The sequence below is a fragment of the Artibeus jamaicensis genome, unplaced genomic scaffold (assembly GCF_021234435.1).
Source record: "Artibeus jamaicensis isolate MK-2021 breed Jamaican fruit bat unplaced genomic scaffold, CSHL_Jam_final contig_797, whole genome shotgun sequence".
NCBI lineage: Eukaryota > Metazoa > Chordata > Mammalia > Chiroptera > Phyllostomidae > Artibeus > Artibeus jamaicensis.
The window spans coordinates 17461378-17478646 of record NW_026521977.1 but is presented as its reverse complement, the minus strand read 5'-3'; the positions used below and the strand labels follow the sequence as shown (position 1 = coordinate 17478646).

The 17269-nt window shown below is 39.4% G+C and overlaps 1 protein-coding gene across 2 annotated transcripts in view; it reads right to left on the bottom strand.

Moving 5' to 3' along the window:
* DNAJC24 (DnaJ heat shock protein family (Hsp40) member C24) overlaps nt 1-17269 on the bottom strand; it is a 59172-nt gene that overhangs the window by 25711 nt on the left and 16192 nt on the right. For both annotated transcript variants that reach the window (XR_005079773.2, XM_037126660.2), the window contains exon 3: nt 1406-1544. Coding sequence is in view for 1 of the 2 variants with exons in the window: in XM_037126660.2 (XP_036982555.2) it covers nt 1406-1544 (139 nt within the window). In the remaining variant the exon portion in view is untranslated. The remainder of the gene's footprint in view (nt 1-1405; nt 1545-17269) is intronic.

The following is a 17269-nucleotide window of genomic DNA, read 5'->3' as shown; positions in this document are numbered from 1 at the left end:
TGGTGTTGGGGTTCTCAGGTTCCTGGCCACTCAGTATTTTCTATTCTCGGGCCCAAGTTCTCACGCTGTCCCAGAAGTATAAACACATTTACCAAAGAAATACAACTTTTGATAGCTCCTCATATATGTACCAAATAGAGGCAGGACAAAATATCCAAGCCTTATTTGAAAATTAATCCCAATTCATTGCAAAGATACACTCGTCACTTTCTTAACGTTTAAAAAAATAAGCTGATCAGTCTTTTAAAAAGTAGAAGGAACTCAGAGCTGACCAGTGTTATGAAAGTCACCGTTGAAAACAAACAGGCCAGTACATGGACAAAGAGCTCGCGCAGCCTTTACACACAGAAGTATCAAACAAACACTGTAAGAAATACTTAATTGTACTGCTACAACTCCCTCTGAAAATAAATGTGGATATTCTATATATATATATATCACTGGCTTTACCCTATAATGATGTGTTTTATAAATTCAGCCTTGACTTCCAGATGAACTTTTCATAACCACAGTTGTATGAGTTTTAAAATCATTTAGTTAGGTTTGACGGTGTGCACGGGTTCAACAGTCAGCTGCAGAGACGGAGCTTTCATCCGCACGCGAGTCAATGCCGAGCCTCGTGCACCACTGCAGAGTGCAGCTGAGTGTTTTCCCCACAGGCTGCAACTGAGTATTGACTCCCCCATTAACATGTATGGTGCATATTGAGGGTTCAAGCAGGAGGCTGATGGACCCCTCTCCCAAGGCCAGTGCTGAAAGACAGCCTATCACTTTGTGTAACCGCAGTCCATGTGTGACAAACCTGACCTACATTTCTCCCTTTGTTTCTCACAAGAGCTTGTCACTGTTTAAAGAAGCTATTTTCTGAAATGCATAAAAGAACTGACTTACAAAACTGCTTGGGAAATGTTCATTCCTAAAATACCATTTATAGGAGTCTTATAAGAACTACTTTATTCAAGAGATAATCATGAAACCTAGCTTAAAACAAGCTCAGAGACCAGAATGCTTTCTGTTACCTCATATGGTAGCTTCCTTCACACTGTCATTTATAGCCTTAAAAGTGCTCTAATTAAAATTTTAATCGGTACATAATTAAATTTAATAAGTTTTTAAACATACAAAACACAGTAATTAGGGATGTTTAATTAAACATTTTCCATTAGTTATAAAAGTAGCTTTCGCAGCTTCGCAAGAAGCCGTATCTTAGTAGTTTTGTTAACTTCTCGGTGGATACACAGTAATCACTACTAAGAATAGGGCGTAATTAAAAACAATGGTGGGGGTAGTGAAGAAGGCAGTAACAACGAGGTGCAAATGCTGGAAAACGCTCCCCAGGGATGGCCGCACACTGTGCTCCAGAGAAGGTGCCCGCACGCCGGGGCTCTTCACCACAAGCACCTACCATGCCGCTGCAGGTCATACTCTTGTTTCGTCTCTTCATTCCCTAGAATTTTCCACGCCTGATCAATCTCGATGAACTTCTGTATACATTCCTCCACTGTTCCTGCTGGCACATCTGCACTTTGTTTATCCGGATGATACTGCCAGTCAAAAATAAGGAGGATGGTGAAAACACAGGGTTAAGTGGGGGTAGGTTTAAAGAAATTGTAAATCTGAGCTTTACTTGAGAGAGAAAGAAGGTAACGAGAAGACAAAGCTGAGATGCCAAGGCAACGAGACAACAGCGCTGGGCACAGGAGACAACTTGCCAGGGTAATTAGACCACTGGAGTAGCGGTGACTCCACCAGTGACACGACCTGTCACAACGTGCAAAGGCAGCGTTTTCTGGATAATTTGCTGATGGATGGAATCACTGGTCTCACGGACAATTTACCTACAGAGGGTGACTCACACAAACATAAATGAGCACCTTCGGATGAACAGGACCTGACAAAGGAGGAATGCAGCCACGCCGAGAACGAGGCGTCCTTGCATCCAGTGTGCACGGCCACCAACACCACCTGGGACGGAGGGCTGGCCTTTCCCACGGAACCGGATCGCACAGTCGTACTTAAAGAACGCTCTTCATCTTCTAGCCCAGCCCTGAAGATTTTAAAGTTGTAAGTCCCCACATATCCATTTTTATTGAAAAATGGATACTCTAGGACAGATTCATAAGAACTTTAAAAAATGCAGTGAGACATATGAATGTGAATTAATTCATTAGTAAATCTTCCTTACATGTGTTTACTAAGAATATTTTCAGAATGTTTTCAACAGGCAGTAATCTCTGTACACTCTTTGGTCAAAACCTGAAAGTCATATGTCAATTAAGTTCTCAAATGATTAGGTGGATGTGGCTTACCTCACTTACTCACCCCCTTTTCCTCCCGCCCCTTTTCACTGTCAGTTCTTCTGAAAGAATAAATATGACGTTTGGAACAACTAGCAGATGTTGAGATATGTAATTTTTTGCTCTCAGGTAAATAAGGGCCCCCCTTGCTCGTATTTACCCAGCATTTTCAACCAGCAATTACTCCCAATGGTTTATCTAATATATTACACAGAACAGGTTTTAATTTTAAAAGTTATCTTTGGTATTTCCTTTGAACTAACAGCAGGTTTTTTTCCCTTTAGTTCTTACACTTTTTGTAATAAAACAGCCAAGTGGACATTTGCACATTTCATGACACTAATGCAGTTATTTCACGTACTCATCAAACAATGATATAATCATTTAAATTCTTCCATTGATTGCATTATAGACATTAAAAGAACATGAAAAATTTATAAGTACCATGCAATTTATTATCCAAGTTGCAAAAACCAAAACCCTACAGTAAGTTGTGGCAGGTAACATGAAGTCAAATGACTTTAATTCTCAATGCAGAATTCAGGAAGTCTATAAGTTTTTAATCAAGTGTTGACTACTGGCTTTCCCAGTAATTCGTCTTCATGCTGAACTTCTTCACACTGCTCACATCCTCAACTAGCAGAGCAGAGGCAGCTGTGCTCTCTGGTTGCACAGAAGAGCTAATGAACATCATGCACGGTGGGAGGAAGGTTACAGGACAAAGGGAATGAGGCTTCCACTTCCCTTTGGAAAATTCTCTTCCTATGCCAAACCGCTCAGTTATCAACATTTAAATATTTAAGCTAGTTAATATAATGACTGAGGAAAAGAAAATTACAGCTTTTAAAAAAATCTTTTTTGGCTATAATTGATGCTCACAAAAATTATTCTCATACTGAGGTTCAGGCAATCCCTAAAGCTACTATCGAAATAATATCCAAAAGCCAAAATAGAGTTGGCTACTTTAAATTTCTCTAGATGATCCATTCCTCTAATACTACGTGGAGATCTGTGCAGCATGCTTGCTATGAATCAATGTTGTTACATGTAACATGCTCAAATACACCATTAGAATACATTAAGAATACATAACATAAATGAATAGTATACATTTTCACATACACTTATATGTGAAAACTCAATGTCACTATGTCACAAGCACTGAGGAAGACCCCAGAGAAATCATTCTAAACTAGGAGCTCTACAGTAGAAGCAGAGACTAAGAGTGCCTACAGGTAATGTCTCCTTGGAACAACGAATAGGACACATTGGCCTGACCAAGCACCAACCAGACTGAGCAAGTGCTACGAAACCAAGACTGCCCCAAACTGAAGCAGTGCCATGGAGTCGAAGCACAATTCAATCAGTCTTGTTCACCAATGTGGTGTTTTCCTGACGGGTATTTCAATTAAGTAGCTCGGCATCTGAGGCTTTTAGGTCAATTCTGTTGTGCTTTTAGAATGCAATACATTTTATTCCCTGGTATAGGGTTCAACTAAAAAGTGGTGGTTACTGCAAGAAAATAAGTATGTCATTTGGGGTGCTAAAAGCCACAGTCCACTCTGTTTTGACAGCAAGTTCCAGAACAAAATGAAGGTCTAAAAAACAAAACAACAAAAACCCCCTAAAACACATTCTGTGGTAGGCTGATAATAGCCCCCCAAAATATCAGGTCTTAATTCCTGGTACCTGTAAATGTTATCTTATTTGGAAAGAAGGTTTTTATAGACATGATTAAGTTAAATATATTGACATAGAAAAACTACCCAGGTGGGATAAATACGAACTATTCTTATAAGAAAGAGGCAGAGGGAGATCTCTCTCTGCACAGTCTTCACATCACTTTCTCCTCTTGGCACATAGAGGAGAAGGCGATGTGAGGACTGCGTAGAGAGATTTGAAATACTCAACTTAAAGACTGGAATAATCAGGCCGCAAGCCAAGGACCACAGGCAGCCACTAGAAGCTGGAAGAGACAAGAAATGGACTCCCCTCTGGAGCTCCTGGAGGAAGTGCAGCCCAGCCCACACTTTGATTTCAGCCCAGTTACACTGATTTCAAACTTCCAGCCTCCAGAATTGTGAAAGAATAAATCTCTGTTGCTTTAAGCCACTGAGTCTACAATCATTTATTTCAGCAGCCACAAGAAATTATATAAAGTCTAAAGATGTGTATGGTTTAAAACTGGAATGCAACAGACACTACAAGTTTTTTAGATGTTTCATTTACAAGGTCCATTAATAACATGGTGCTATACACATTCTTGACTTGAAAATCTGCAGTGATTCTTTATTGAACATGAGAAACAAAACTGCTAAGACTAGGTTTCAAGATTTCCAAATCCCAAAGTAAATGTTAATTCCTTTCCTGCTATTTCTGTACCTGAACCCTCCAACGGGAGGCAGGCTCACGCACTCACTATTACTCAACAAGACCAAAGTCACTTTCCTCTGGTTGTCAAGGCTTATTTTACTCTTGCCCTTCTTTTTCTTTGATCCCTACTAACCAAACCTCCCCACCATTGAGAGCCCAAAGCTATTCCTACTTCTTTCACTCATGGATCAAATGAAAGATAAATTCTAAAGCATCCTGTATTCTAGTAACAGCCACAAAAAGAGAGCATGGACTTCCTTATATTAGAAAAATGCTGGCAAAATTATACAAATGACAGAGTTCTCAGAAAAACACTCACTAATCAATCAAGCAGAGAAAATACCCACAGTCTTTTTAAGAACTTACCAGTGACGATAGTGTTAAGGAAAAAAAAAAAAACATTTTGAAATGAACCAAATGGACAATGTGTAAGATTTCTACACTGAAAACAACATTAACACCGCTCAGAGAAATCAGAGAAGACCTATGCAAATGTAAAGAAATAATATATTTCTGGATGGAAAGATCATGTCAATATTCTGTAAACTGATACATAAATTTAATGCTCCTATCAAAATTCCAGTGGACTTCTTTTAAGTATACAAGATGATTATGATATTTATGCAAATCTAGAACAAGCAAAACAACCTTGAAAAATAACAAAGTTAAAAGAACCTAGATTACCTATTTCAAGACTTATTAAAGCTACAGTATTCAAGACAGTATTGATACAAGTATGTACAAAAAGATCACTGAAATAGAATAAGGAGTCTAGAAATAGACCATACATATGTGGTCAATTCATTTTTTAAAGTATATTTTATTGGTTGTTATTATCGTTGTCCCAATTTTTCCCCCTTTGGCCCCCTCTGCCTGTCACCATCTTTCCCTCAAGAAATTCCCTTCTTTTAGTTTCTGTCCATGGATCATGCATACAAGTTCTCTGGCTACTCCATTTCCTATACTATTCTTAACATTCCCCTGTCTATTTTGTACCTATCAATTAAGACTTTTTAATCCCTGCACCCTTTCCCCCTCCCAGCTGGTAACCCTGCAAACAATCTCCATATCTATGATTCTATTCCTGTTCCTTTTGCATGCTTAGTTTGTTTGCTTTTTAAAACTCAGTTGTTGATATTTGTGAGTTTGTTGTCATTTTACTGTATTTTTGATCATCTTTTTCATAAATATGTCCCTTTAACATTTCATATAATAAGGGCTTGGTGATAACCTCCTTTAAATTTACCTTATCTGGGGAGTACTTTATCTGCCTTTCCATTGGAAATGATAGCTTTGCTGGCTAGAGTAATCTAGGTTGTAGGTTCTTGCTTTTCATCACTATGAATACTTCTGGCCAGTTCCTTCTGGCCTGCAACATTTCTTTTGAGAAATCAGCTGATAGTCTTATGGGAACTCCTTTGTAGGTAACTATCTGCTTTTCTCTTGCTGCTTTTAAGATTTTCTCTTTATCTTTCACCTTTAGCATTTTCATTATGATGTATCTTGGTGTGGTCTTCTTTGAGTCCAACTTGTTTGGGACTCTTTGTCCTGAACTTGTTTATCTATTTACTTTGTCATATTAAGGAAGTTTTCTTCCATTGATTTTTCAAGTAAGTTTTAAATTTCTTGGCTCTTCTTCTTCTGACATCCCTATGATTCGGATTGTTGGCACATCTGGAGATGTCCCAGAGTCTTCTCATACTATCCTTATTTTTTTGAATTCTTGTTCCTTCTTCCTGTTGTGGTTGAATGTTTATTTCTTCCTTATGTTTCAAACTGTTGATTTCAATCCCAGCTTCCTTCCCTTCACCATTGGTTCCCTGTAGTTTTTTCTTTATTTCACTCAGTGTAACCTTCATTTCTTCCTTTATGTCATGGCTGTACTCAATGACTTCTTAAGCATCCTGATCACCACTGTTTTGAACTCTGCATCCGATAGGCTGGCTATCTCTATTTTGTTAGTTCTTTTTCTGGGGTTTTGTTCTGTTCTTTCATATAGTACGTGTTTCTCTGTATCCTCAATTAGGCAGCCTCCCTGTGTTTGTTTCTGTTTATAGGTAGAATTGCTTTGAATCCCTGTAAAAAGCACCTGTGAATTGTGTGGGGCAAAGCCTTAGGTAATCACCAGGACAGGGCAACCCACTTCACGGCTTTGTGGCTCTGTGTAGAGAGAGGGCTTGGACAGGGGACTGTGGCGCTGCCTGGCTTTTGGGAGTTTCCCTGGCACTCACCCCTTTTCTGGTCACTTCACCCACTCCATGTATACTCCTGGCACCCTTCCGGCTGTTGCGCTGGTGTTAAATACCAGAGTGGGTATGTTTGTGTATGTTTTAAGACTGTGTAGACCCTTTAGGTGGAATTTTCACTTAAATGTGGCAGTTTATTCTGCTACCCAAATCCCCACTGGTTTTTATCGCCAGAAGTTATGGGAATTTCTCTCTCTGTACTGGAATTCTGGGCTGGTCTGGCCTGTGCTGGGATTGCTCGCTCCCAAGGTGTCCCTCTTGATTTGTATCCTCCACATGTGAATGTGGGTCAGCCTTGCCTGTTTTGCCACCACCTCTCTATGCTACACTGTGTCACCTTGCCTCTCTGCCCCGTCTCTGCATCTCTGCCCCTCCTGCCTGTCTGGATGAATGTGGCCTTTACAATCCTTGGTTGTTGGACTTTCATACAGTTCAATTTTCTGACAGTTCTTGGTGTTAATTTGTTTTGACATTTAGTTGTAATTTCTTTTTGTGGTTGTGCAAGAAGGCAAAGCATGTCTACTCATGCCTCCATCTTGACTTAAAAAGGTGCTAAGGCAATTCAATATGGAAAGAACAGTCTACAACAAATGGCATGTGGAAAAAAATTTAATCCAACCCTTATCTCATTCCATATACAGCCATGTGCTGCAGACCATCTGGGCAGTGGTAAGACAGCAGATACAAAGGTGGTACACCCAGGCAGCCTGGGTGTTTTGTAGGCCCCACCATTTAGGTCTGCGTAAGTACATGCTCCAGTGTTCACACAACAACAAAATCATCTCACAATGCGTTTCTCAGAGCATACCCTTGGTCATTAAGTGGAACATGACTGTACAGAAATTAATTTGAGATGAATCATAGACATAAATATAAAACACAGAACCATAAAGCTTCTAGAAGGAAACACAGAACATCTTTGCCAGCTGGGGTAGGCACAGATTACTTTGACAGAAAACAAAATTGATAAACTGAACTTTATCAAATCTTAAAACTTTCTGCCTATCAAATCCACCATTAAGAAAATAGGCAAGCCACAGACTGGAAAAAAAAATACTGACTAAATATATATCTAACAAAAGACTTATATCCAGGACACACACGCACCTATAAATTGATAATAGAAAGATATGCTAATTAATAATCAGGGGAAAAATGTCTGGAACAGACATTTTGCAAAGGATGGACCTCGAGAGCATCATGCTAAGTGAAATAAGCCAGTCAGAGAGAGACAAATACCATATAATTTCACTCATATGTGGAATCTAATGAACAAACTGAACTGACAAGCAAAATAAATATGAACTCACAGAGAGCAAGATAACAGAGCTATGGTGGGGGGAGCCTAGAGGGCAGAGGGATCTGGGCAAAAGGCAAAGGACTCTTGGACACAGACAACAGTGTGCTGACTGCAAAGGGGAGATGGATATAAGAGGGACAAATGGTAATTGAAGAAGTACCATAAAAATAATAAAGTTTATATGAAAAGACTAAAAAGAGGACAGAAGCCAACAGAATTTGAACTATTAAAAGTAAATTCATAGCTCACTAGTCAGTCTAACACAAACAGTCCAATTTAGGAGTAAATCAAATATACAAGTTTATGTTTTCATTTAGCTGAAGAACATCTGCAAAATCTATCTAAAGTACAATACAAAATATGTAAAAATGTCATGCAGCCTAAGAACTAGTTTGTCTGTATATCTCACGTCCTAATTTAATTTGTAGTTAACTTTGACTGTAGGTAAGCAAGCCAGGGATAAATCACTAGTCCAATCTGGAACATTTTATTTTGCGTTCCCTACTTAAATTTGCCATTGATTGAAAAGACTGTGAAACAAATGTTTTTTAAATACACAAATATTATACGACAAAAAATAATTAAATAGATGTGAGAGAATGGTATAAGCCTTCTTTGTTAAAGATATTTTAGCTATTGCTTTGTTCACATAATTCTGTTAACCAGTGTCACTCTGATAAACTCAATTAAAAGGAGAAATATAAATAATTTTAAAGGATAGATGAATATTTTTTGATGGAAGGAGATTTGACTTTGAGTGGTAAACACAAATGCAATATACAATGATGTAGTATAGAACTGGACACTTAAAACCTATAATTTTTTTTAACCAATGTCACTCCAAAAATTGACTTTAGAAAGATAGATGAATAAACAGACAATGTGCACATGAAGTTGTGCTCACACTTTTTCATTAGTGATCACAAATGCATATTAAAATCATGATAGTAATAAGTACCTAATGGAAGGCTAAAATAAAAAAGACCAGCACCGAGTGACGGCAATGCCGTGGAATGACTGGAACAGTCCAGGCAGCTGGCAGGGAACTCCGTCCGTTTCTTACAAAGATACACGTATGTCTACTCTGTGCTCAAGCAATTCCACTTCTGGATATTTTCCTAAGGGGGAAAAAAATTAAAACATATGCCCACAAAGACTTATAAAAGATTGTATTTATAGTCTTATTCATAACAGAAAAAAGAACTGGAATCATAAATGTGTATCATCAGGAGAATGAACTGTGGTATATCCATATAGGGGAACACTATTAAACAACAACAAAAAAAACTAAGATAACACAGATGAATATCTAAATCATTATGTTGACCAAAAGAAGCAAGAACGAAAGGGTACACACTATATGATATGATGAAATCCAAGTTCAGGCAAAACTAATCTGTAGTGATAGAAATTAAAAGTTGGTCTCCAGGTGGGAATAGGGGGTGGGAATTAAATGGAAAGGGGCACAAGGGAATTTTCTGGAAAAATGAAAATGTTCTGTACCTTGTTTGGGGATCTGGTCATACACATCAAATTTCATAGAACAGAACATTTTTTAAAGTCTGTGCATTTTTAATTGCACATTAACCATATCTCAACAGAAAAACATCTTCAGACATGTCTCAATCTTTGAAAGGGATTTAGCAAATCTTCCTAAGCCATTAAGGAAAAATAAGATATTGCTTCCAATATTAATACAGAGAAAAAATAAGAACACATAATATTAATTTAAAAACACTAACATGAATTAGTGAAAAATCTGTATTATAGGCTACTTAATGGCAACATCATTTTATTGCTTTCAATTATATATGCCAACCTCTGAAAACTTTAAAGTGTTTTAAAAAATTAAGTACTACTGAGCCGGGACTAAACTACATTCCAAATTGAAATATAAATAAGTATGTCCCAATACTAAAAATACTGAAAGCGTCTCTCTGTGATTCTTTAGTAAAATGGTACAAAAGTGTCCATCTCCACAAAGTTTTAGCAAAATGCTATTTTACTACTCTAAATGACTCAGCACTCACAATTTTAAGATCTATGTAACCACCTCACACTTGGTAGAAATTTCTCAATTATATAGACTTATGTTCTTTATATCCCCATTTACTGAGGATAAGAAAAAGAACACAAAGACTAAGAAACTTTCTTGATACAAAGATATAACTCATGATACTACAAAAGGTATACAGAAAATGATGTAATCTTTTACCAAGATTGGTATGTTATCTATTTTCCAACTAACTAATTTATAACTAATGCTTTAATTATGAACTCTAAATTCTGACTAGCTGAGATTTTTATGGCAATGGGTTGCCCAATATTTTTATTGTATTTTGATTTTAGATTTTCTCCAATAACAAATCCAAGTGCTTTCTAAATGACTAATTCTGAGTCAGTGTCACAATGTGTCAGTCCAGTGCAGTTCAAAATGTGGTCTTGGGGGCTGTACGACCAGCATTACCCCAGAGCTCAGTAAAGGACGGCCCCATCCCAAACCTGCGAGGGAAACCCCAGAATCGGTGAGTTACCGAACTCTCCAGGCAGGTATTATGTATGCGAACGTCTGAGAGACGCATTATGAGCCTCCACTGCTTAGAACATGGAATTAGTTGCAAATCAGAAAATTAGTGCTTCATAAAAATTTCCCTCTGACAGATGTGTTCCTCCAAGTATGTATCCAAAAAATAAAGAAAGAAACCCACCTAAGAGGACACTCATCCATTTTCAACCTGTAACACCATAATAAAAATGACATTAGTTCTCATCCCTGTGTCCTTCATATTTGTTGCTCCAAATCCCTCCCCTTTTTTGAGAACTAAGGGGGGTGGAAATGGGAGGGAGGTGGGGAGCATGGGGGGAGCTGGGATGGGAGAAATAGACAAAAAACTGTACTTGAAAAATAACTAAATAAAATTTTTAAAAAATGACATTGTGTTCCAAGTCAGAATTTTTTGATATTAGATAACTTCTATTCACCAATCATACATGCCAACCTCTTTATTTCATTGTTTGCATAAATGCCAAATTAATTCAGTAATTAAGAAACTAATGAAATATGAACAATATGCCAGTAGTATTTTAACTTGTTGATTTTTTTTAAAAGAGGGGGGCTATATTTTGTATCAGGCTGCAGCTCCTGAGCATTACAGTGCAATAGCTTCCACCAAGACATTTAACACAGACACAAGTATTTGTCCACTAGAAGGGGACAAAAGATGTGGAAGTTGTGAAAAGAGCACAATATAAAACAGTGCAAACATTTTAGCAATTTCTAAAAGTGTCTAGGGAAAATTTTATGTTCATTAGTTCTATGACCCTTTCTATTTGCTCGGCAACATACAAATTTGAAATGAAACGGTATTTCTTTAAAGTCAGTACCTAAGACAGTGTTACCGTAAACTGCCCACTACACAATGGGGTCCTGTTTCTGATCACCTGAACAGGAGTGCGTCTGTGCTCCTGCCTTCTTACCTTCTTTTTTTAAAGCCAATATTGCGTTATTTACTAGTAGCTTGCTACTTAAATCTTAAATCAAATAAAAAGTTAGGAAGGCCACACATTGATCCTTTACTACACATCTGTGATTATGCTGTTTTGATTTATAAATTATTGACTGCAAATGGGAAATAACAATCAACTATGAAGAGAAATCCAGGCAAATTTGATTAAACAAAAATTCCCCAATTGTTACGCTGATATTATTTCATCTACCAATGTGGCCCCTTAGGATACAGCACTTTGGGTTTTCTCTATGTATTAATTGATGAGTTTAGTACCATTAACAGGGTATTAGCTCTCTATCTCTAGCTTCAAACTGTCTTGAGTTCTAGAATTAAATTTCAATATACCTTCTAAAAGCGATGTTATTGGCACTACAAGTTCAATATGTCCAAAATTCAGTATCATCCAAACTCTACAATCAGTTCTTCTTCTTGCTGAATTCCTCATTCTACTGAAATCACCCCCATGCTCAATGAATGCTGAACAATGAAGGAAAAATAAATAATACATTTCTTAATAATCCAGGCTACAGTCTCAGGGTAACCTCCCTTTCCCTCATCCCATTAATAACCAATCTCTGCGGAGTCCACCTGCATCATATCCCTTCTATTCCCAATGCCAAACCTAGTTCAAACCAACACTGGCTCTCAGCTAGTCTCCAATATTCACCTTCTAACAGCTCTCCAGTCCATCCACCTGCTTTCCAATTTGCCTGCTTGAACTTACCACCCTTTCATTCACCAACTCAAAAGTTTTAATTGGCAATCTAATGCATAATAATTTGCAGTCACATTCCAAGGAACAGGCGTGAAAGAGGAAGGGAAAAAGGAAGAAGAGGAAGAAGGAAGAGGGAAGGAGGTTGGGAGAAGACAGGAAGGGGGCAGAGGGTGGTGGAGAAAGAGGCGACTGCAGGGAAAGTGGAGTGAGAACAGAAGAGGAGGAAGAGGAATAGGAAGGGAAAGGAAGGGTAAAGAAAAGTGGGGGAGGAGACTGGAAAACACTGAAGACAAAGCCTTCACTAGATATCAATCGTTTTTAAATAATTAAGAGGTAGATTATGGGTTGGATTTACAGAAACGAAGAAATGTAAGAAGCAGAATGATATGCGGCTGAGTAATCTAATCCATGGCAAACCCTTTTCCACACCAAGATCAGCCTCTGTAATGTGCTTTGAACTGTGAAATCTACTAACTCTAGAATACAACCTTGCACCAATTCCTTTCGCTAGTCATGTGCCCTTTTCTTCGTTGCTGCCTATATGCAAGTGTAACACAACATGGGCTTCTTTGTACATAAAATATGATGACAATTAAACCTTAAGCAACAGGTTACCTTATACCCAATTTAAGGGCAAATTCAGTCTCCTCTCCCAACCCCAAATCATATCACACAAGTCTCTGATGACATACTCAACGTGAACCATACACATACAGAGAATTCCGAGAGAGGCACCTGCCTCCGATACCCCCAGTGACAATTAGCAGCAGTGCACTGGCTAACTCCTCCTACCCTCTGGGTGCAGGGAAGACAGGGCTCCCTGTAATTAAAGGCTTAAGAAACCGATGGCAAACTGAAGTTATCCCTGCTGAACAAGGGTGGTGATGTACATCTACAGATCCTACCGGGCTGCTCTCCTGCCGCAACTCTGAGCTCTGCTCTGTGGCCATCAAGGCCGTCAGGTACTAATTAGGCAGTGTGTTCTGTCAACACGTTCATGCTCTCCCTTTATTAATTGATCATTCTGCCACATTGACGATACTAGTACACCGGCTTCGAATTCCCTCAAGTGCTTTACCCTGAGACGGAAGAGAAAGAAGACACAACAGTGTCCCGGATTTACTTGACCTGCTTCATATGTGAATCAATACTAATACCGTCTCCTCAGAAAGTTCTGTATTTCCTTTATTTGCAGAAATGTTCCCGTGGACCTAAAATGTACATGTATCTCTTTAATAAAACGTAACTGCTACTGAATTAATAAGCTATAAAAAACTACAATGAGAATGAAATTTATACCAAAAGCATTTTCACATATTAGTGTTCAAAAATTAATGGAGGGATTAAATGCAGGAGGCTGGAGAGGGGGTGGCAATGTTTCTTCTAACTACCTAATAATGAAATGAAACAATACACCGGAGAAGTGACCTAGGTACTGACAGAAATGAGTAAAATAGAAAGCATTTCATATCTGTAGTTAAAATCAGTGAACTTAATATACTATTTTTGAGTTAAAGGCCTAAGGAAGCATCTTAGGATGCTGTGAAAACACACATCCTCTGTGACAGTTTTTGGCTTTCCTTATTGCAAATCCCTGTGATCACGAAGCAGCCGTTAGCCGGTTTCTGGGGAGGTGCTGCTGGTCGGTGCAGCAGTGACTTTGATGAACCTGAGCACCGCTCAGGGAGGCAAGGGAGAGCCCCGCGCTGACTGGCGCTGTTCGGGGCTGCGTGTTGTTTCATTTTCTGCAAGGTGCCTACTGGCTTAAACAAGATCATGTTACAAAAAGTTAGGTACAAAAGACGACAACTGTGTCCTTTATACTTTGACATCACAGCAAGATTATGAAAGCTGGGAAAATAAAACAGTTACAAAGGTAAAGTCAAGTGCAACACACTACTGCCACCTAATGCTTAGGAAAATATTGCTGAAAGTAGAAGTCAACATCTTGTGTATCCTTTTATGCAACGGCTAAAAGCTTAAACCTGATTGAAGAAGTGTATTTGAACATTTTTAAGGTTCTGATTAATACAGAAAAAATAACCCATGTACAAGACTGGTAGCACAAAGTGTGTTTATCTGTTCAAAGGCAGCCTTACTAACTAACTTACTACAAGTCATGCCGTGCCAGCCAATGAGCAGCCAACAAGGAATGAAACAGGATCCCTGCCCTTGAGTATCACAGTCTAGTGGGGGAGATCAGACATATAAACAGTTACTCCAATACAGTGGAAAGGATGAGGTGGGAAGAAAAGGAGACAGCAAGAAAAAGTTGTTAACTTAGAAGGTGTCATAATAAAGGTGATGCTTGACTGGATCTTGAAGGATGAAGAGGGACCAAGCCAGAGATGAACTGGAAGGTGGGAGGGGAAAGGCATTCCAGGTGGTGGGAAGTGGCAAACACAAGAAGGGAAAGTACCAAGGTGGATGATTACAGGTATGAATAGCGGAAGTGCAAGCTACCCTGGGAACGAGTGAAAGAACAGTTAGCTGGGTAGGAAAAGTAGTAAGAGATGAGGTTGAAAAGCAAGACTGAGTTCAGACTGGAAAGAAACTTTTTCCTATGTTAAGAAACATGGACTGTTCAACTGCACATTACTTGTATGAAGAAACATAATCATTTTTTGTCCCAAAGACAAAAAAATGTAACCAGATGTAGGATAGAATGTGTAGGGAGGACAGACCGGGGACTGGTGACAGGGAGACGCCTGCACTGCTGCCGCAGTCCTGAGGAGCCAGACAAGAGGGAAGGTGGGGACATGCATTGGGGAGTCATCTGTGAAGCAGGTCAAACTACAGAATATAGAGAACGCAGTCCTTCTCAACTTTTTTGAGTTATGAACTCCTCCAAGATTATAATGAAAAGCTGGAGGGAGAGACACACTTTCACAAACAATTGAGAGGTTAACAGACCTCCAAAAGCCCAGGGCCTCAGATTATGTCTCTGATTTGGTGACAAGTGAAGAAAGACAAAGACAAAACTCTGGAAGACAGTACCATTTGTATCAGACAAAGGCAAAAAGGCTAGGAAAGGAATCAGAGCAGTGAGCAACAAGATGACTGGGAAATAGGTTCCATGGAGGCCCAAGAAGGAAGGAGTTTCAGGGCAGATGGCAGATCTGTGACAGCAGCCAATGTCACATTAAATTCACTGTGGCAAGTAGGGGACACGGGCCACTTTCATGGGCACTGTTTAGGAGAATGGCAGAGGTGGCACACGGTGGGTTGAGAAGCAAATAGACGGTAGTCAAGTAATGTCTGGCAGGGAAGAGAGAGGAGTGACAGCCATAGCAGCCAAGGCCCAAGGAGAATGACTTGAAAGTCATTTCACTGGGTGGGGGTGGTGAGCTAATGGAAAGGGCCACAGGCCAAGTCACTTAACATGCTGCAGCTCTGCTTTCGCTCTGGTCCACATGGGTCATCACTGAACCTGTAAGGAGTAACGAAGAAGGGAGGACAGGATGGCAAGCCACATACAGAGGCCAAAATACCAGGAGCCGACTCCCTTCTTAGCCCTTCTGTTCTATGTCAGCAAATGCAGAGCAATTCAACCAATGTATGCAGTGAGAGTCTATTATATAAAGTACACAAAGTTGGTGCTACCAAGGACAGAAAAACAACCGAGGCAGGTCCCTACCTTCAAACATTTTCCTTAGAGCTTAGAGGCAGCCGTTGGCATAAGCAATTACAGTGAAGGCATGTGTGGTCAGTGGGACAACAGCGTTACCACACAGCAATGGAACACATGAAAGGAGACTTTGTTTTGACAAGATATAAGGGAGAACTTCAGGAAGAAGTCAGTGAATGTAGCTCAGTGAGAAGTGAAAAACTCCAGGAAGGTGTTACTGAGTTGTGCCTAAATGTAAAATGGACTTCTGTCCACTGAATAGAAAGAAATGGGAAGACCACCTCCAGTTTCCAATAGTGGTGAGGTTAGGTCATTCAAACTAACCTTCCCCTTGAAAACAACTAACAAACCTGACCCTGGCTGGTACAGCTCTGTGGACTGAGTGCTGGCCTGCAAACCGAAAGGTGGCTGGTTCAATTCCCAGTCAGGGCACCTGACTTGTGGGTCACATCCCCAGTTGGAGGCATGCAAGAGGCAAGTGACTGATGTTTCTCTCCCTTTCTCCCTCCCTTCCCCCTCTCTAAAAATAAATAAATATGAAACACACACAAACACCTAGGCAGCATTTAGTCTAATGCAATAAAAATTTAAAACCTGACTAAAATTTAAAAAAAAAAAAAACTCTTGAAAACATCAAAGAGTTGACAAGACTAAAGAATTCCAGGCCAACACTGAAGGAAAAAGCAGATAATCGAGGACAAACAATGGAAGGTGTTTGCTCCAGGGATATTTCACCTATTCTACAGAGTACCCTGGAAATTAACTTTTATTTTGATAACCCCAATTGGCTTAAGGCAGCTACACACATCAGAGATAGGCTGCCCAGAGGGAGAGAGGACACTGCAATAGACGCGAAAGCTGAAACTCTGTCTAATGCCCAGCTGTGCAGAGAGACCCATTCTGTTACATTAGGGTGAGAAGCTAGGTCTGGTGTGGGCGGGGTATGTCCCCACACTCACTGGCCTTATAGCAACCCTGGGTGGGGGGTATTTCTCTTCCACAAACTGTAAGCAAAATTTGCTGTGCAACGTAGCTCTCCCATTCCCACAACCCAGCAATAGCACTGTTTTCCAATATAACACTAATAACCCCAAAAGAACGCTTAAAGGGGAGGATGAGTTGTCATAGGTGCCAAGGTCCAAAGGCAATGTGAAAATGCCACTTAATCAAAACTTTTCTTGAAAATCATTAATTTTTATTA